The 21,509-nt window shown below is 45.6% G+C and overlaps 2 protein-coding genes across 13 annotated transcripts in view; both read right to left on the bottom strand.

Annotated features, from left to right (window-relative positions):
• The window catches only part of LOC104059153 (homeobox protein Hox-A3), a 51,363-nt gene that overhangs the window by 16,702 nt on the left and 13,152 nt on the right, over positions 1-21,509 (bottom strand). For 5 of the 12 annotated variants that reach the window (XM_054058283.1, XM_009560756.2, XM_054058287.1 and 2 more), the window contains 2 exons: positions 8,486-8,681; positions 4,764-4,844 (listed from right to left, as the gene is read on the bottom strand). The exons of 1 other annotated variant lie outside the window; for it this stretch is intronic. The gene's annotated coding sequence lies outside the window, so the exon portion shown is untranslated. Of the gene's footprint in view, positions 1-823; positions 1,104-1,599; positions 1,678-4,763; positions 4,845-5,370; positions 5,390-6,774; positions 6,839-8,004; positions 8,024-8,485; positions 8,682-21,509 lie in introns of those variants that run through there. 6 more of the 12 variants (XM_054058292.1, XM_054058290.1, XM_054058291.1 and 3 more) reach the window with 6 other exon arrangements.
• On the bottom strand, positions 10,013-12,498 carry HOXA4 (homeobox A4). The gene is made up of 2 exons (XM_009560794.2): positions 11,863-12,498; positions 10,013-11,346 (listed from the first exon to the last, which is right to left on the bottom strand). Exons 1-2 carry the CDS (start codon positions 12,425-12,427, stop codon positions 11,018-11,020), a joined length of 894 nt encoding a protein of 297 aa, XP_009559089.2. The 5' UTR covers positions 12,428-12,498; the 3' UTR covers positions 10,013-11,017.

Raw genomic sequence — 21,509 nt, 5'->3', positions numbered from 1 at the left:
TCCTCTTAGAAGATAATTTCCATTCTTCCCCTTTTTATTCTCATTTTCCAGATCCCCATTCAGAGAGAGAGAGAAAAAGAACCCACGCTTCGAAGGCCGATTTATTGTTAGAAGCCATGGCTGGTTCTCTCTCACCGCCGAGAAATAGAGAGGAGCCACTTGGTTCATTTGGGAAGGGGAAGCTTTGCCACAGAGCTGAGCGCCCATTCAGCCCTCCACGCACAGTAAACAAAGTACCACTAAAGCATCATAAATAAAATGGCAGCGCGATCGCATCCTCATCTATTTACAGAGCGGCCGCGGCCGAACAAACAGCCATAAAACAACAACAACCGCCGCCGCACACTCGAGCACGACCCCGACCGAAGAGCATCCCCCACCCCCCGCATCGGTTTCTCCGACTTCCCCAAATACATAAATAAATAAACACACAAATACACAAATAAAATAAAATAATAAAGTTGGGCATCGGGGAAAAGATCCAAACACAACCATAAAAAAAAAAAGCCTTCCAATCTCTAGCCGATCATAAATAATGATAAGATGGCAATCGAGGGGCTGGAGCGGAGGCAGCTGGCCATCAACAGCAGTGTGGGATCTCTATGGAGAAAAATAAATAAAGAAGCAAACTCTCCCTGCTCTGCTCGCTGCGAGGGGAGAGTTGAATATTTACCGCAGCAAATTGAAACAAAGGGGGAAGCAGCCTGGCTCCGGGTGCACACACACCCGCACGCACACACACGCACTCACTCCAGCCTCTGCTACTGACCTTTGCCTCGAACAGCAATAACTCACCACATAAATGAACAATCAACGGAAATACCTTAAAATAAAATCCATCCTTTCTAACGAAGCATTTCGTCCTCTCGGCTCGACAATAACCTTTCCATAAGGAACGAAAGCTGTCAGCGAAATGGCCAGCTCTTGCGGGGACGGTGATGGGGGCAGGAGGAAAAAAAAAAAAATAATAGAAAGCAGTGGTTGCTCTGAACAGAAACTGCAAAAGCGTAATCGCAGACGGAGCCAGACCGGGTCTCCACTCCAAATGCCACAATAATGCGCTGTATTATGTGCTCACGTGGTCATACGTCAACTTAAATCCTTTTATTTGAAATGGGGAATCATTGAAGGAACAAGGTTTCTTAGCGCGAGCCTTTGCTTTTTAAAGCCTTAACCCAGTATGTTAAAGAAGAGTTTCAAGGGAGGGGAAAAAAAAAAAAATCCAAGAGATGCAGATGACTGGGGGGGAGATTGGTTTGATTCTTTTTCCTCCCACGCCAATATTTCTTTACACAAAGCCCATTGGAAGGTAAGAGGAATTCTTCTTATAATATGGGGTTACGCTGCACTTTGATACTTAGCCTAATTAACCGGCATTTTCTCCCCAGGCCCGCCACTCTGCTCCACCTCGCATGTCCTCTGCAACCCCCGAAGAAAGCCCAAAGCTTAATACTATTATTTCCACCCCCCTTCTAAATGGGACGATTACCAGCCTTCCCCACACCCCCAGCTGCCTCTACCCTGCCATTGTACAGGGCTTGCTCAACTCCCACACGCTACATCAGGGCTCCTGTAGAAACTAAAAAGACCTATAATTACCTGACAAAGGCAAAAAAGAGTCTCTTCTAAGAGGCTAGTTGATTTTTGTCCTTGTAACACACTATGAAGAATACACCTTCCTTCACTGGCGAAGCTCTGAATTTTGCAAAACCTTTTGGGACCTTGCTGTTAAACCTGTGCTTACGCATTTCCTATACAGCTAGTTTGAGTGATGCACAAAATTATAGGTTTCTAACGATGGGAAAAAAAAAAAAAAAAAAGAGGGAGGGGGAGTTCTCTGTCTAAGGGGGGAAAAAAATAAGGAAAAAAAAAAAAAAGAGCAAAGTTGTATGCGGCCCCCTAGCCAGGCAGCATCGCCTGTGTGCGAACACACCGTATCTTCCCTGTAAGATTGTTTGACTTGTGCTATTGACACAATAAGCTAAACAAACAAAAGAACCCCTCAACTCACATAACTTTTCTGGAAGGAGTCAAAGAAAATCAGGTAGTTGACTCTTTTAACTTGCTCCTGGTCCGGTTCTTTGACTCCAGCATCTTGCATCATGACGTGTAAACCCTTGCCTAAATCTTTCCACCATCCCCCATGAGCTTGGAGAAAACTTTCAGCTAACTGCTTCTTACTGTTTCACCTGCACTTCATTGAACAGAATGGAAGGAGGTGTCTTTTTAAAGGGGATTTTTAGTGCTACGGGCAAGCCTTATATACTCTCGCTTGGATTGTAAAAGTGGGCTACTGGAATTTAAACCTATGAGTAACAATGAATAGTAGTAGACACAGCAGCAAAGTCAGCGTGACGTTACAACAGAGGAAGAATTTGCACTTTTTCAAGTGGAAGTGACCAAGTTAGTGGCAGGGTATACATATATTATCTCTCACTGAGAACTGGAATAAAACCATATACCTTTGAAAAAAGAAAGAGCATTAGCCACACACACAACGTACACAAGTCTACAACTGTCAGCACTACCGGTAACTCGACAGCCCTCGTACTCCACGCAAACCGAGGCTGATATTTACTCGAGATGGTTTCACAGCTCTTTTAAATAGATCCTATAACAGAATCACGCAGAAAAGTTCTTCTGCAACAATGAAACAGGAATTAATGGGGAATGGGGCAGATGTTGAAAAAAACAGAGCAAGCCTTTCTTGGGGCTGTTGTAAAAAAGTTATTGACTGCTTTGCGTCAAAAGCAGAAAGATGGCTTTAGAAGTTACAGTCCTGAGCAAATAGAAACTACAAAAGCAATAAATCACAATCATAAGTCAGCTTAAATGCCTTAACGCTAGCTATAGCTATTGGCTTCAAAACCCCGTTTCTATGAACATCCTTATTAGTATTAATGGTCAAGTTAATGCTAAAACTACTGTTTAACAATTAACTTTGTGTATGTAGTGAGGAAACTAATTAATTCTTAAGAAAAGTAACTTCTTGACGTGTGAATACCTTACACAGGGTGTGTTTTAGGAAAGCAGAAGGGGGAGTTTGCCTAACTTTATGCCGTCCTGTGTGGCAGCTGAAAATTATTCCCTTCTACGAGTTTTGCAGAAAGCTTTCTTTGCTCCAGTATCGCCATTATGAGTTTTCAAATACAAATTCAAATGATCTTGCAAAGACGCTAGATTTCCCCTGCCACCCCATATACTGCTTTGTTCCTGGACATTCAACATTGTGTTCTATTACCTAGATGATTTGGAGACCTAAAACATGGTTTCTAGCAGAAAAATATGGAGCTTATCAGCAGGTCTGCTACTGATTTTTCTGTACTTTATACACATGGCTTCGAGCTGAGCTGAAATTCCAGGCTCAGTAACAACAAACAGATCCGAGTTCATAACGTGCCTTCATTAAGAGAGAGCCTTTGTGCCAGCTCTGGCATTAATAGCCACTCTCAGCATTAATGCTATTTAAAGTTACCTTCAATATAATTAGATTTACAATTTTTACTGTCTTTCGAATTTGCTTTTATGCCAGTTGTTAAGAGGTAAGCCTATCACTCCCATGTGGAGACGAAATAGGAATCACCGTACGATCTAAGCATTTATTTCCTTGCTTCCTCGAAAGATTCGAAATCTTCTGGGACGCAGATTTGTTTACCTACATCTGTGCGTCTGATAGAGATAAAGTTGGTCTTTGATCATTTCCAAGCAGATAAAAAGAATAGAGCTATCGACTGTGTCTTTGTCGGTGAAGTTCTGCTCAGAGTCAGCTGAGCCTGCGAGTGTTGGGTCAGTTCAGGAATCCCAAATATCTCTGCACGCAATGCTGTGGATACATGCCACCGGAGGAAAGTTCCTTCATACCGTATTTTCGCTTTTAATTTCCTAACACAAGCGTGAATAGACATTTGCAGCGCCTTTTTGTAGTTAAGATTTAAGCAGCCCATTAAGCTAACACAAAGAGCCCTTGTAGTCCCGTAATTTATGGCCACTTTTAAAAGGTAGTAAAACACACTAATTGTACATCAGCGTCCAAAAAATAAGCAGGTAAATCTAGGAGGAATTTGAGCTAATTCCTCCCCTCTCTGCGGCCGTCATAAGAAAATGGTCACTACGAAAAGCATTAGATTGCTGCTGCTTAAGGACCGAGCACATCAGGGACTGCAACAACTTTGAACCATCAAACCCCGACCTCCGCCCGGTGCAAAGCAGGCCAGGATAGACAAATATCCCAAACTCTTTCGCGATCCGTTCTGGTGCATGCATTCAGGCAGAAATCAGGTTTTCTAACATCCCCACACGCTCTCCAGGCTTGCAGGTCTGGCTGCGGAACTCCTCGAGGAGGAGGCAAACAAACAAGCCGCGATAAGCCACTCAACACACAAATGGCTCCAACCCGCTCTCCCTTGCCTTACGCTTTTGCTTTGGGAAGGACCTAAGAATGGACAAAGAAATTCTCAACCTCTTTCGCTCTTCGGATGACTTTGCATCCTTCCTGTCCCCAATGCCTTTTATAAGGAGGGCGATCACTCAGGTCCCGTACACTTCTTTGTCTGTCCAGACACGCGCATTCACCACCCACGGAAGATGAATAGAGCCAATCCAGGCAAAAATTCCAGCTAGGTTAAATATTTATCACAACAACAACAACAACAAAAATCTCAGTCCAGCAGGCTTGTTCTGCATGCAGGTACCAGGCGAACGGTTTGCTTACAGCTGCGACCGGCGCAAAGGCAGCGGCAGCCTCGGCGCTCCTCGGCTCTTACCTCTCCTCCAGTTGCGCGGAGTTGGGCTGAAGCGCTCCCAGCTTCCACCGCCCCAGCCGAGAGGCTTCTTTTCGGGGCTCCCTGTAAACAAGCAACAAACAGTGCCTTATTGGGGGGGGGGGGGGATGCAGGAGGAGGTATTTTGCTCCTTCACAAGCAATACATGGTTTGCCAGTAGCGGTGGGAGAGCCCCGGAGTGGGGCGGGCAGGGATGGAGCGGGCTCCCGGCGAGGAGCGTGGGTTCCCACCCGGGTGAAAAGCACGGAGAGCTGAGAAATAAAAGCGTGTGGTGTTTTTTTTGGTTGGGTTTTTTTTTTTTTTTTCCTGTAGACAGCTATGCCTTCTGTCTCCAAGTGTTTGGAAATATTGTCATTCCAAACTCTTGTTACATGAATGTCTGCTTTATTTTCCTCTGGGAAACCTTTGTTTAGGATCATTTAATCAAGAACAGACATTAAACACAAGTCGTGGTGTTCATCTCTGCTGAATAAAACGCGGAAAGGGTTCCAGTTTAAATGCCGGGCGTATTGTGGTTGGGCTTTTATTCAAACGGTTAGCCGGGGCCCGATTCTGCCGCCACTAGCTTCGGAAGAGACTAAGGACTGACCTCACTGAAGCGGGCTTGGGACCAAAGTTGTCTGGGTTTTTTTTTTTGTTGTTTTGCTTTTTTATCCTAAAAAAAAAAAAAAAAAAAAAAAAAAAAAAAAAAGCCACTCTGAAAGCCATTGAAGGGAGGAAAAAAACGTGGACGGCTTCTTTCCCCTAAAATAAATAATATTGTACAATCCAAGAAATCCAAGAAGACAATAGATTATTCGCGTACTTACTGGATCACGTTTACATAAGAATTTGTCAGATATAATAACGGACCCCCCGTATTCATTCTCGCTAATAAAAGCCATCTAGCGCATCTTAAAATTGTCAGTAAATGTAAATGCTAATAATTAAATAACACAGTCCTTGTGGAAGGGTGTCATCTGAGCTTTAGAAATATTAAGTCTGCCTTGGGAGAACTTTTCGAGCAGAGACTTTGCTTTGGTAATTTAGTAGTTCCATAATTACGTTAATAATTTTAAATTTGGTGTTGAACTCCAGTCTACATAAAATCATGCAATAATAGCCTACTAAGCTGTTTATTGGCGTCTCATAAATTTGAGAGCGCTGACTGTTAAAATCTACTGGCAAACACAAAAGAAAATGGAAAGTTCAATCTGCAGTCTCAGAGCCCGGGAGCTGCTGCCTGGGGTTGTTCTTAGCTCTACCTTTCCCTCCACTCGGCTCCAGCAGAGGGGGAACCCCCTGGCATTTTAGGCTCAAACTCATACCTTCGCTGTTTTGATCCGTAATCAATAGTCATGTTACAAACGGCAATAATCATCGATCAAGCGTGTCGTGACTGGGTTGCTCCACTCGTGTTAAATATGGAGCGTGTATTTGAAAATTGTGCCAGAGACTTTCTGTTATTTATTTTGGAGGTATTAAGTCACGCCAACATATTTTACACTGCCACAGTCCTTTCAACTATGCTGCTTCTCGAAAGAGTTGCTAAGTAGCAATAAAGCACTTTACAAACGCTATGACATTTTTTTTTAATTTGTTGTTGTCCCAAATTCTAATATTCATTGCGGCACTTTAAGTTCGTACATAAATCGTTCAGACTAATGAGTCATAGAGAAATTCGCCCATGACTTTTCCTTTACAATGCTCACTGCCTTTCCATTGCTGTTTTGGCCCTGCATTAGGAGCCGGTGATTTATTAACGCCAGGAAAATTGAACAAAGCAGGTCCTCCTGCACTGTGGCGTCCAGCCTTCCACAGTGTGAATTAGAACATTATCAAATGTGTTTGCCTCGGTAACACTTAATCACCAAAAGCCGTAATGTGACCACAAGGCAGCTAAAACAAAGGTTTAACATTTCTAAATATTAAACTTGTTAAGCAAATGCTCAGCAGACAAAGCAAGCACAAACAATTAAAGTAATCAAGCTAGAAATACACACTACCTACTTACCAACACAGACCCTACTGCTTGCTTAAGAAGTTTAGAATCTTTCAAGATAAATCAGGTGGGTTTTTTTTTAAAAAAAAAAAGGGGAAAAAAAAAAAAGAAAGAAAAACAAACTGCAGTAATAAGGAGTTGAGTTTCACTTCTGAGAGAATCACTCCTAGTGAGGACTGACGGCCACAGATCCATTCCTGACTATCTGCATTAATTATTTAATGAGTCACGTGACTCTAAAGATTAAAATTTCAATATCTCCCCAGAACAGACGCAACACCTTTATCTGCGAGCGCAGGGATCCTCGCACTTGGGTCCCCTAATCTCTGCTGCCTTTGACAGCTCCTCAGTTCCTAGGGAAAGCGCTTGGGCATTAATAACACGGATTTGTCCTGCCCTGTACAGGGAGATGGGGCAGCTTTGCACCCACACCCCAAATTAGCCGATTGAACCCAAATCCTCATTGTCTGTAGCGGGAATAGGGGGTCTCGGAACGCTGCTGGCGGGGAGACAGGGGAGCATCAGGGGTGACATCCCCCGGGCTGCCCTCCAAGGGTCAGTCCTGCTTGTCCGCAGCCCCGGGCGGAGCCAGGAGGGCTTCCCGGGAGGAGGTGCCCGCGAAGCTTACCCTGCCCACGCGGGGAGCCCCGACCCCGCCGAGACCCGCGTGGGTTGGACTTGGTCACTCCCGCAGCGCTGCACCCGAGGGGGCGGCCCCGGGGCGACCCCCGGCGGGTTCCACCCAAGAGCCTCTGCCCCCCCCGGAGCCGCGGTGTGCGGGGGCCCCCGGGGCTCCGGGAGACAACCGGGGCTGCTCGGATCGGGCCCCAGGGCGGTGCAGGGGGGGCGGAGGGGGGGCCGGAGTCTCAGAGCAAGTCTGTCAAGATCTCTGCCTGTGTGAGGGCTCCCCCCGCCTTCCTAGTTTACAAACACTGGGCAAGAAGGGCACGGGAAGGAAAGCACTCTGAAGACACAAAAAAAAAAAAAAAAAAAAAAAAAGACAAAAAAAAGAGAAGAAAAAAGAGTAAAAAAAAAAATAAGGGGGGGAGGAAAGAAAATCCCAGCATTGGCTAATCCTCCAATGTGAGATGACTCTAGTTATTAAATACCGCAAGGCGCTTGTCACAGCTGAGTTCCCCGTGTAATAAAACACCAGGTATAGCAAGAGATCGCAGGAGAAACGAGGAGGGGGAATCTTGGAAACGAAGCATTTTTCTTGGTGGGTGAAGGGGAGGTGGGTACCGGGGTTAACGGCGTGGCTTTCCCTGCGGCCAGCAAATTGACTCCGAGGTGATTTGGTCTTTCTTTGAAATATTGACAAACTTCCACTTCCAGCGTTTTGGGCCGCGCTCGCCTTTGTGGACAGAGTAGATAAATCCGTGTGTGAGAGACACCGGGAGAGAGGGAAGGGGGGGGGGGGGGGCAGGGACATTTAGGTCCAAGTGCCGGATTAAAAAGAATACTGTCTTTAAAGGTCAAGGGTTTGAAGGGTCAGTCTGCTTCTCTAAAAAAAACAATTAATGGGATAGAAAATTTGTCCTCTCGGTGAACTCCCGGTTGCCTTAGCAAAGGGACCACAATGCGAGAATTTTAACTGGATGGTGTAATTTTCGAAGTTATTGTAAAGGCAGGCGGTATCGGACAGGGAGCAGAGGGCTTCCAGCCCGGGCGCAGGGTCTTGCTCCCAGCACAGGCAGAGAGGGAAGGGGAAAGGAAAATTTACCTTAGACGACGATAATCTGCCATGGGATATTTTGCAGTCCGACGTTCAATCTTCAGTGAGCGAGTGTACATTTTTTTAGCAGACAGCCAAGATGCTGTGTCTTTACACATGACCACCTTTTTTTTTTTTTTTTTTTCCTCCAGGAAAATCCTTTGCGTCTTCACAGACTTTTCCAAGAGAATGCCTTTCAGAACCGCTGTTGAATTACAAAGAAGTATTTATTGTAGGAGGTGATTAATGATTCTCGCTAAAATTGCTATTTGCAGCGTGATTTCATTTCTCTTTACAATGGGAGCAAACCAGGTTTAAACGCACAAGCTGCACACTAAACAAACCCTGCATCACTAGTTAATACATTTCAGCTGGTATTTTGCTCGGTTGTGCTAATTCTTGCTGTAAATATATTGAGGGAATCTCAAGCAATAAACAAAACGAAGAGTTACACACTTGTGGATGGTAGTTACCTCACTTATAGCTATATTTTTCTCCCCTTATAAGGTGGCAGCTGGCAATTCAGGATTTAGTAAACAGCAATATGTCAGTGGAAGTATGCTTTTCAGGCCTGTTTCTTGGTCAGGCTTGGAGACAGCAGTGTTTGCTGAAGGTATTTACAGCCACCACCTCTCTGATGCTGAACGTGCTCTGCCAGTGGCACGTTGCGTTTTTCTCGGGGGTGATCTGTGTTCTATGGCCAGACAGGGATGCTGGCAATACCACGGGGCCTGGTGCTACCTCACCCAGGGGTGATGATGCTCTCTGTCCTGGTGGTCTCACTCACACAAAGATTCCAAAAATCCCTCTCAGATGTATTTGGGTAAGTAAATAAATCTTGGCCTTTGGGCCTTCCCTGGAAGGCTTACTAGCATTAGAGTCCCTTTCCAAGCTTTTTCCTACCCAGCTCAGTACTTCCCTGTTGTGGAAGCCCTGAGCAAGCCTTCTCATTAGCAGCTTTGCTCTTTAGCTACCTGGAAGCAGTGAGATGCACAGCTTGAGATGAAACCACTTGAACCCCATTTTGTCACAATCATTTTCACAATCTCGGTCAAACAAACCTCTTGAGTTGGACCCAAATGCATATTTCTGCCGAGGCTTTCTCAACACATTTGGAAATATTCTTAAAAAGAAGAAAATAAAAGGAAACAGAAAAGGCATCTTAGAGAAACTTCGTGTTACCGTCCACATATTCCCTCTCAAAGGTGCTAGCCAATTGAGAAATCCTAATCGGGTGAAAATGAACGAATAAATCACGACTGGCTAAAGATTTAGTGTTATCATGGGGAACATGTGTGACTTCTCCAAGAAAAACTGGCGTGGGAGCTTATTGGCTCCCAGCAGAAGCTCAGTTTTTCTGTAACGCAGCTGAAAATAGTCGCAGGGACAGCGATGGAGAGCCGGGCTAGTTCTGCCATAATTCCGCAAAGAGAATATCACTCACCTATATAATGGAGAAAGACCTTTCCTCGTCCTATAGCGGTTTTTTTGTGTTTTGTTTTGTTTTGTTTTTTTTTCCCAGCCAGGCAAATACGAGTCAGAACGTTTTCACTATACTTAAAACAACCATTTACCGTAATCATAAGATGAGTCCAATTTAAGACAGTAAGTTAAACCGTTGTTTCCCATTCCTTGATTCACATTCGAACACCAGCCAAGCACAAGGTGGATGAAACAGCACTGAGTGGTCTTGTGTTTCAAGCATTTAATTCTTTTGTACAGAATAATCTTTATTATCAGCATTTGGCACTGTTATACATTACACCAAAAATCCACAAATTGTACACGGACCCAAACGATTTAGACGGTGCCAAATATGAAGACAGCAACAGCCTTTATAGCAATATTTCTTTAAATAATTGCAATAGGGAATGTGGGAAAAAAAACTAATAGATCACAGCTACTGCGGGGGCTACACTTAAAACCAGTTAAGTTACCTTTGATACATAAAACATTTTCCTTTAGAAAGCTTAAGGGGACGTTTTTCCTACGTCTCTAACCTCCCGTGGACCCGTTCGTTCTCTCTCCCGTGTTGATGAGCGTGCATACGTGCGAGTTCACCCTCACACACACACGCACACGGGAATCCCCAAACACGCCACAAAACAGCGCTGTTCAAGCCAACGCCTTACACAAGTGTCTCACGAGGTCTTTGCTTTGTTATGACCGTCTTTTATTTGTAAAGTGTTCTCAAAAAAAAAAAAAAAAAAAAAAAAGAGGGAGAAAAAGAGTCCGTCTTAGGTACAGAGATTTCGTCCGTGACAGCATCCAGCCCTCTCTTACACCGAGGGCAAGAGACCATTTCCATAAATAGAAAAAAATGATGGGCATGGAACCATTATCTATATACAATGTAGACAATCGTCCAGGTTTTGGTTTAAACATGTGCCCGTTCTTGGGCACGTCTCGTCTTCCTTTCCTGCTCCTGTTTTGTTTTACACAGTTGTTTGGTCCAAACGGCCAGTCTCCATCATGGGGCAGCTGGAAAACCCCAATAGATAGGTAAATATATATATATATATATTTAAAAAATAACCGTATTTATAGCGCGGCTGCGTTGGGTGTAGCCCCATCGAGCGGATGGGGGTGACCCTGTGTCTGTGCTTTGGACTGCTGGCTCAGTGTGGACTGATTTGAGGAGCGCATCTTTGTGTTAGGCAGTTTATGGTCTTTCTTCCACTTCATGCGCCTGTTCTGGAACCAGATCTTGACCTGGCGCTCGGAGAGGCAGAGGGTGTGCGCGATCTCGATGCGTCGCCTCCTGGTCAGGTAGCGATTGAAGTGGAACTCCTTCTCCAGCTCCAGGACCTGCTGTCTGGTGTAGGCAGTGCGAGACCTCTTGGGCTCCCCTCCGTTGTAGTTGGGATTGACTGAAACGTGCACGCACAGGCACATACACACACACGGAGGGGAAAGAAAGGGAGACGAGGGGGAGGAAAGCGATGGAACATAATCATTATATAATAACTTGACACCAGGTTCACGTAAGATACATAAACGGCAAGAAAAATTGTTTCACAGCCTATCGACAGTGGGGACAATCGAGGAGCAATAAAAAATGGTGATGGGCATTTGGGTTAGAAGAAAAGCTTCAAAGACACATGGCCCAGAGCCACTGCAGGGCAATTAAATTTATGGGGGCTATAATTACTGCCCTAACAGTTTGGCGTCTCGTAAATCTTTTGATAAAGGACCCCGGATACAAAAGGTTTCTCACTTTTTTTTTTTTTTTTTCCTTTTTTTCCAATAAGGAAACGCAGAGGGAGATGGAAGGGGGAGAGAAAAAAAGCTACACAAGCAACGACTCATCCCGTCCCCGGGAGCACCCTCCCCCCTTCCCTCCTCTGCAGGCGCATCCCCACCTCCCCCTGGCAAGGGCGACTCACCCGTGCTCACATGGATCTTCTTCATCCAGGGGTAGACCACCGGCTCCTTCCCCTTCAGCCCGGGCAGGCTCTTGTCGGGCAGCAGCGGGCAGCCGGGCCCGGTGCCGGCGGCGGGGGCGGCTTCGCAGCGGCGCTGCAGGGCATGGCCCGGGAGCAGGGGCTGGGGGGGCCCGGGGTGGCCCTTGGCCGGCGGCGGCGGCGGCGACGAGCCCGGGGGCGGCTGCTCGGGGCCCGGGGCGGCGCTGCCGGCGCTGCTGTAGCTGTAGGGCGCCTGGGGGTAGGAGGGTGCCTGCGCGGGGTAGAGCGCCTCGGGAGGCGGCCCCGGCGGCCCCGGCGGCGCCGCGGGAGCCTGGTATCCCGGTTCCCGGCGCGGCCGCGGGAAGTACTCGGGCAGCGCGGGGCCCGGGTGCAGGTGCGGCGGCGGCGGAGGCTGCGGGGCGTGCGGGTGGTGCGGGTGGAAGCCGACGGAGCTGCCGGAGCCGCCGCCGTGCTGCGTGTACTCCTCGCAGGGAGGGAATTTGGGCTCGATGTAGTTGGAGTTTATCAAAAACGAACTCATGGTCATTAATTTGTGAAGTGCAAAAATACTAATTTTTCTCGCGTTGTCGTTTTTCTGGGCTCGGCGAGGCCCCTCCCCTTCCCCCCGTCTCCCTCCCCTCCCTCCCTCTCCCCCTCCCGCTGCTGTCAAGTGCTCGCCGCTGCCAAAGTTTGGGCCTCCAGCTTTCCCCCCCCCTCCCCCCCCTTTCCCCGCCGCACTCCCCTCCCTTCCTCTCTTCCCACCCCTGGAGCGCCTACAACACACACAACACACACCCCGCACACACACCCCCACCCCTGCGCCCCCCGCCACCCCGTCACCACCTGACCGCCAGCGCCAATTACCGCGCGGGGCCGCGGACCCCGGATCAGGAAATGGAAGGAGGGCGAGAGGCAGAGGGGCAGCTCCGCGCCCGCAGATCCACCGCGGGGGCAGCGCCGGGGGGGCCTCCAGCGCCGCGCCTCCTTCCCCGGGGAGCGCCCGCCCCGCGCCCCTCGCCCGCTCCTCACCCGCATCCCCGGATCCTCCTGCCCGCCGGGCCGGGCCGAGCCCCGCAGCGGCGGTGTCAAGCGAGACAAAACTAATCCGAGCACTGTCAGTCTTCACCCCCATCCCCCGACACTTCTTGTTTCTCCGTTCCCGCGTGGGAGAGCGTAGGAAGCGGAGCGCAGCCCAGCTGCGTGACCCGGGGGGAGGCAGGCATTGCACAAGGCGTTGCACAATCCTTTTAAACAAGCCCATCTCCAAACGCTTGGAGTCGGGGCTGCGCGCAGGCAGAGGGCGGCAGCGGCTTGCCGGACGCAGGCCACCAGTAGCCCTGCGGAGTTTGCCCCCAGCGCCCCGCCACCGCGGGCGGCCGGGAGCCCCGGGGCTAGTAGCCCTTCGCACCTTTGAAGCCGCGCTAGCCGGAGGATTAGATGCAAAAGTTAGTATGAGGGTGGGGCGGGGAGGCCGACGAGAGTCCTCGAGTGGCTCGCGGGGTGAGGGATGCAGCCAGCCTGAAAATAACGGGGAGGAGGGGGGGGGGGAAGGGAGCAAGGGGAAGGCGGACACCACGGTATCAAAAACTTCCTACCCGCGATCGCAGGGCTCGCTGCGAGCATCCCTCTCCGCGGAGGAGCAGTTACCAAACTACGAATTTAAGTCCGTCAGTTTGGAATGCCTCGCCTTGAGTTTATTTCTCAATTGTCATTTCCACGAGAAATCGCTAGCGCTTTCGCAGAAGTAGCTCGCAAACCCTGGCGTAGGAGGGAAAAGGGCACTCGGGCACTTCTGCGTGGCTAAAACTGAGGCTCTTACCGATATTTGCAGCTCAAAGGAAAAAGAGGCAACCGCCCTGACCTTAGGTAATTGAAATTTGATGGTTAAACTAATTACGCTCTTATTCTAAGGGGGGGAAAAGTACTTAATGAATCTCAGCTAGTCTGGTACATTCGGAGTTAGAGAACTTTTCAGATTTTTTTTTTTTCATCTTTTCAGGAAAGCATATAAACACACAAAAATATTTACCGCACCCTTCGAGAACATAATTGCTGAGCAGATAATCTCATCTGCTGGTATGGGAAAATACGTCTAATATATCAAGCGTAAATATGATACGGTTTAGATCTTGCCCTCCTAAAGTTATTACATGAACAGTTACCCTGGTTTAAATTCAGATTATTGTCTTTTACAATTTTACAGATAATGGATACATGCAATAAAATTCTATTTGAATATATATTCTATCTAACAAGACACATCGTATCGATCTATATTTTATACACACATTGCAGGCGGCTTGTAATATGTTAGAACGTTTCCAGCACTTGGGTATACTGGGGTACTTATCTAAACAATCACTCATTTCCTCCTCCTATCGAATGTCTAATTTGTAAAGAGAGTTAAAACACATTTACTTACTCATTTCCAACAGCACATTTACGGAACTCTTTAACTGGGGTAACAGATAAGTTTCTCTATTTACTTTGCATGGAGAGGAAATGCGGTTACACACATGCACACAGACACAGCCGTTCAACAACACACATTGGACAGGAAAGAGGAGATTGTTTTATTTATACATATTAGAAAAAAAAAAAGAACAACCTCACACGACATAAAAGAATTAAAAAAAAAAAAGCCACAACAAAAAAGCAAACATAAACCAACAGCAACCCGTGTTGTAAAAGAATAAAACTCCCACCTACACGACTGTAAAAAATAAAGGATTGACGAAGTCCACCACTAAGCAGGGAGCATTTTCGCGGCGTAAAGAGATCCATGCATACATACAGACACAGACATACAAATACCTGCCGGCCAGCACCAGATGAATTACACTGGGTTATCGTAAATGTTATCCTCGGCATAAGTCGTGGGACACTATGGCCAGAGCACTACAGCAGGCTGCCGTGCTCCGAGCCACGGTAAAACACAACGAAAAGTGCTGTCTCGGTTTGTCAGCTCAGAGCTATATTGGGAGAGCTGACCGGGCTCTGTTTCTTTTTATTTATCGCGATTAGATCTCAAAGTATACTTCTTTTTTTTTTTTCCCCTGTGCCTCTTTCTACCGTGGGGGCTCTGGCTCTTGGTTATAGAAAGAAGGATAAAATTTTGTATACGACTCTCTATCTGCAAGGTGACCCGAGCTGCTCAGCTGAAGTCTGTTTTTTTCGTGTGGTTCTATCAGTCTGCGAAGATGTGCTGAGGCAGGACCTCCAAAAGGCCTGTTCCATGTCTTTGTGGTTTTGTTATCATAAACAAGAAACCAGCCAAGACCACCAAGTGTTATCTTGCACACGGCCATTTCGACATTTTACTGCAAGATTTATGGCTGTAATAAACAATCTCAGAAACCTCTTTTTTTTTTCTCCCGGTACTTCCCTTTAACAAACTTGTAGCATCATCCCAAGCTCTCAAAGAAAGAAAAGGAGAGGAAAAATAGGCCATCTCTCTTATTTTCCCAGAAGGACTAAAGGCTCTATTTCAGTGGCGAAGGAGACTTAAATCATTTAATAAAGGAGACACAGTTTCCCGGCCGAGGCCGGAGGACCCCACTGGAATTAAGTTGGAGAGGGAGAGAGTTAATTTCCATGCACCCAGAAGAGCAAACCTGATACATACCCAAAGAGGGGGATATGGGAGGGGGAAAGGGAGGAATCCCCCTTTTTCTTGTGAAACAGGCAATCACTGCTGCTCCTTCCAACATGCGCGGCTATTATCCCGAAAGTAGTAGTAGTAGTAATAATAATAATAATAATAATAATAATAATAATAATAATTCAAGTCAACCTTTCGCCGTGCCCGGGCATCCTCCACTGAGAGTGGTAGGAGGAGGAAGAATCGCACTAGCAGCCTGGTTGGAATTTGATTTGAACCATTTTGAATATATTTAGCCCTAGCTTTCCCTCTTGAATGCGAGGCTGTCCCAAGTTTCAAAGTGACCGAAAAGTGACACCGTGTGCATTTTGTTTCTTATTAATCTTACACATTGACAGTCTTTGTTAAATAACAAGGCGTGCCCTTCACCAGGCGACATTTTCATATTTGTTAGACGCGGTGACCTGAAGTTCACCTCGGCCTTGGACTTAGTTTTTCTAAAAGGTCTCTATAACAGTGTCTTTTAGATAGCGGGGTGCTTTGCCCAGGTCACTACTTCTAAGGGAAAATTAAGAAAATATCGCGGGAAAATGTAAACGTTATGGAATGTATGGACTGTATTCTCTCCTTTGTTCCTAGGAATGATACAGCCCCCGGGGCTGCTCCTGCCTCCGCGGGCGGGAGCGCTCCTTTCCTGTGGTGGCTGTTGGAGAGATGCTCGCACTTTTGCCCCAAGTTCAGCATTTGGTAAAAGCGTTGATTTCTCCGGCACTGGGGCTCTTCCTAACAACGGGATGGTTGGCGGGATTTGCTCCCTCTGTTCTGGCTCGGTTAAATAAACACACGTAAAACGTGATTTGTGCCCGGATTTGAAATGAATGGTCTTTTGAGCAGACCTTCCACGCCAGAGTGCAGTGTGCTGAGTGAAAGGACAGAAAGAATTCGTCTCAAATTATTAACTGTTCTGATTCAAGTTATTTTCTATATATATATAATTTTTTTTAAGGAATAATTTTAACAACGGTTCCGAAGAGTCAATATTCATTGAAGGCGCAGTTTCAACTTCTTTGAAAATATTCTCATTCATATTTTTATTCTAAAACAGAATGAAAATATGGAATTCGAGACACTAATTATTTTGTTGAGGAAGCAAATGGAAATCGGTCACCTACTCTTGAGTACTTGGGTTGTAGTAATAGCTTTCGTTCTGGGTATATCAAAGATGCATTGTTATTCTTGGAAACAATCGGCCTGCTATTCTCTAACAAAATGGATATTTGGCTACGGTTTTTAGCTTGTTATCAGGCTTCGCTCTTACACCAAATAAATACTCTGGATGTGAAAGTTGATATACTATCTCCAGTGAGGGCAGGCTCCCCAAAATGCAGTGCCAGAGCTCGCTAGAAGTGACCAACAGCAGCAAATTGTGAACAACGCCTGCACGCCGAGCAAGTACTTGCATTATAGCCTTCGCAGGCTTCAGCAGGTACTTTCGGCGAAATCTCCAATAATCACTTCGGCTAATCTGAAATCTAACTCCTCGTATATCTGTTCCCAAGAAATAGCGCTTGACAGCCACGATCCAGCTGTGTCTCTGGCAAATAATTCAGGCTTACCAGCTTACCCAGAGGCCGGTGTAGCCTCCTGCCTTGGGGTGGAAAGGGAGCTATGCATGAATGGGGGTGAGATGCGCGCTCTCTCGGACTTAGTCGTCGCCCTTTCTCCTCCTTTCCTATCTGCTTACGACTATTGGGGAATATCCTTTCCTCTTCCATCGACCCCTCATCCTCGTCATTTCAGGCTGAATTCAGTTTGCTGTGATGTCCCCCAGAATGAAATTCCCTATGAGATATTGGCCAATTCTCCCTCCTGACACGCCTAACCGAGGAGCTAAGGCTTCAACACCGAGGAACAAAAAGTCCCAGCAACGTGGGAATAACTCTCTGCGCAAAGAAATTCCACCAAACTTTTTTAGGGAGGGGCGGGGGAGGGCAAGGGGGATGGATTGAGGGAAAACAACCCTCTCCGCTTCTTATTTCGCTGGGAACTGCTGCCTCGGGTAATTCCAGAAGGCTATGGGATCCTTCCAAATCACGGAGTGGCGGAGAGCGCCAGTTTCTCCGCAACATTTTCCACCGGTAGCACATCATGGCCATAAGGCTCCGCATTTTAAACGAGCTCCTTCAGACCTAACATATAACCCTTATTATCACCAGCATGTCCTGTTTAAACACAGTTTAGCGGTCGCTACAGAAATGAGAGCAAAAACAAAGGCGCGGCTAGGATCGATACACGCGTTAATAGCTTCGCTCCTATCTTATCTTCCTGTCATTTTGCAAAGTGAGAAGGCTTAACATTAAACCTCTTAAAGCAGGTTATTATATAATAAACAAAGGCGAAACGTTTTGCTACCTGACTCTGGGAGGAGGCAGCATCAGCGGCTGCTGTGGGGGTAACACGCGTGTTTACCTGTCGCTGCTGAACCCGAGATATTCAGACACAAACGTGGGCGATAATTCAAGATGAAATACAACGTGTATTACTCTTGAAAAGAGGAATTTTCTATCCTTTCCTCGGTAATTGAGGTCATTCAGCCAGTAGGGTTCACCTGGAGTCCATACTGTGATACACACGTAACTCAAAGCTATTTTATCTTTTGTGCTGATAGTCAAGATCTCGGCTATAACATTGACATCAAACTCTGTCTGGGCGAATGACTAAGAGTGGTGCAAAACGTAAACTTTTGACCCTCAACTTTTTGACCTGCAGTTGTAACGCCCTTAACCACAAAGATATACAAAAGCTATGCAGCTTCTCTTAGGAGTAAGAGACTCGCACTGTTTGTTTCAATACTTCTGCCGTTTTCCCCAGCCTTCTAAGGGCTTTTTTTTTTTTTTTTGTTATTTTTCTTCTTACTGTTGAGAAATCGGATACTTTTGCATTTTTAATTATAGCTTTTTTTTTTCTTCTTCTTCTTTACTTTAATCTCACAGCTTTGTAAAGTGCTGTTAAATCAGTTTGCACAGCCTTTCGGCAGCGTTGGAGGAAAGCCTGTTACTCAAAGGCGCTATATGGTTACAATTGCAGGTGAAATGCTGGGTAAGTTCTGGGCGTGAGGTTGGAAGGAATGTAGCGACGAGCGTTGGCGGGGGGGAAGCTGCAGCACTCTGCTGCGAGGGTCTTAGTCATTTCTCCTTGATTTAAACATAAAGAAACAACTCTAATTGTTTGCGAAGCCTTGTCTAGGCAAACGAGTTGACTGTGAACTTGGTCTAAAGCGAGCTCTGCTGGTGATTCCTAGGGTGTGCAGATTTATCTTTTCTGCATTTACTTAACCTGGCAGTGAACTGCACGGGCTGCCATTTATTATCCAGAGACAGACTTCACCTCAAGCAAGGACTCTTCCACAAAATTGCAATAATTATCCAATAACCTTCATAGCAAATATTATTATTAAAAAGACAATTTTTTGGGGAGGGTATCTAGGAAAGATTCCTTATGCATGCTATAAGACGAAATCCTTGTAAATTTTTACATGCTTTCCGTGTCAGATTTGATATTGTTTGTGCGGTGGCTACAGGAACATGTGACTGCGACGGTCCATGAGCATTTGCCTTCCAGAGAGACATGAGTGAGAATGCTTTATTTTGAAAGGGATAACATTTTCAAAGATTACCAGACAGCTGTGGGAGCTGTATTTTTGCACTGTGGCTAGCAACTTTAGCAAAAAAATTGGGGAGACTGTAACAGGAGAAAAGAGAGAGGGCGAAGAAAGCAAAGCTATGTCTCAACTTGATCAGAAGGTTTACTTATGTCTGCATTTAATGCGTTAAGTCTATATTTGCGGGGAGGGAAAAGGCATTGCTCCAGTATCCAGGGTTTGAAATCGAAACCTCCTGATCCGCCCCTCATGATGTGTTCCATTCAATTTCCCATGGAGCAGATTGCAAACCCCTCTATTGTCACCCTGCCACAGATACACACTTATTAAATGTAAGGAAATGGCAGAATAATAATTTCCCCGTAATGTTCTGCAATTAGAGCGTTTGCAGGACTTAGACAAGGCTGCAGAGCTTTAATTTACGCATGACTTTCCATCGAATTGTTATACTTCTGGTTTAGAGAAAGTTATGCCTTGCAAAGTCACTAGTTACACACATTAAGAGAGCTGCTTAATCTTTAATTGGCCTGATGCTTAGACATGACACACTACACTCAAGTATTTCTTTTAAAGGATTAGGTAAACTATATTTCAAATCGTAGAACGCCACTTGCCCTGCCTAAAGTAAAACAAACTCGCAAGCATTAATCCCCCAAACACAGCAGAAAAATAATGTGCGTAGATAAGACCTCTCTCCTGATTCCCAGCGATTATTCTCCATGGCATTTTCCTTCGGAAAACGATTAGGACCGGGGAATGTTTTGGTAGAGTTCGGCAGTCTGGGGTTGTTTGAATTTCAGATTTCAAAGCGGATTAGAAAATCTTAACGCGTTTCTGGATTTGACTGACTTCAACTGTCCTGCTTAAGACAGGGTAGGGCCAGAAATACGGAGAAGTTGTTCTTTCTAGTCAACTTTCTTTTGTTATTACGGTGTTTCTTGCAGCACGAGTGTGTTTATATACGTCGGAATTTTGGAATATTTTTCTTTTCCGTGGTTCTTGAATCTCTGTACACCACCTTAGGTGGAACACTCTCCAGAAGCCATACTCAAAAATGTGAAAATACGTAGTAACAAATCTTTTTTTGCTCTAGACAAAGAAAAACTGGAATCCGTGATAATTCCTAAAATATTCCTAAAATACCAGTCGAACGTGTATGCGTTTGTGTATTGACCAGATAATTCAAAGAACGCAGCGTTGTTGAACATTGAGTAATCGGGAACGCTTTGTTTCTAGTATCATTCCCATTTACAAGCGAGGGATTTTCCTTGGAAAAGGACCTGTATTTAAATGAAGCCCAAACTTTTAAAGGTTTTCATGCCTTTGCCTCGAACTATAAAATTTTACAGCGTATAATATAATATAATATAATATACGCCTGTCATATATAACTTTCTGGTATTCCTATTGACTAAAATGTGACAGCTAGCATACTGTAAAATCTCCAGCTGTTTACTACGGAAATTATTTTCAAATGTGCATTTGGATGTGCGCTTTTAAAGACTTTCCCATTTTTTAAATATAAAGTATATACATATGTGTTTGTTTAGTGTTCATAGGAATGATACACAGACACAAAGGCTTCTGATTCCATTTATCCTAAATGGGTATATTAAAAATTAAATATTCCTAAAACTGTGAGATTTTTGAGCTGAGTCAACCTTACATATTACCGTTTCTTTAACCCTAAAGGCAAATAAATACATTAAAACCAAGGCTCAGTCACCAATGTACAGACCTTGCAGAGGTACACAACAGCCCTACCCTCCTGTACCCATGTCCCTTTCTCCCATTTTTTTCTCACAGAAGCAGATAAAACCTAAACCGCAACATTCAATGGGACAGCACTAGCAAAATTAAACAAAGCCCATCTCTCAGCCCACATCAAGCCACCCTGTTCTTTTGCAAACCCGATTTTATGACACATGAAGGGAAACAATGCGATCTACTGAGTCCCTGGTACTCCAAACCTGAGCAGAGAAAGAGATGCTTACAGCTGGTTTGTGTATAAATGTACACACACACATATAAGTGTATCTATGTGCATTTGTGTGTGTGTATATATATATATGTGTATATATATATTGCAGGCAATTCCCAAATCTTTTCCCTAGCCCCCAACTAGTCCATCTGCACCTCCTGAGATCACTCGCCTAAATAACAGCTCTAAGGATAAGGATCAGGCCTTAATGCTACCCAGAGAAAGACAGTTCCTTTCACCCTTTCATTCAAGTCCTGGAAATTCAAAGACTGAAGTTAAATCCGGCCATAAAGTTTATTGCTGAGTAATCACACTCTAGTGAGAACAGTCCACTTAAATAAAAAGAATGTTGAAGTAAACACGCAGCTGGGGCCTACCCCACAATG

Source organism: Cuculus canorus, chromosome 2 (assembly GCF_017976375.1).
Source record: "Cuculus canorus isolate bCucCan1 chromosome 2, bCucCan1.pri, whole genome shotgun sequence".
Classification (NCBI taxonomy): Eukaryota; Metazoa; Chordata; class Aves; order Cuculiformes; family Cuculidae; genus Cuculus; species Cuculus canorus.
This window is presented reverse-complemented; position numbering and strand designations above follow the sequence as displayed.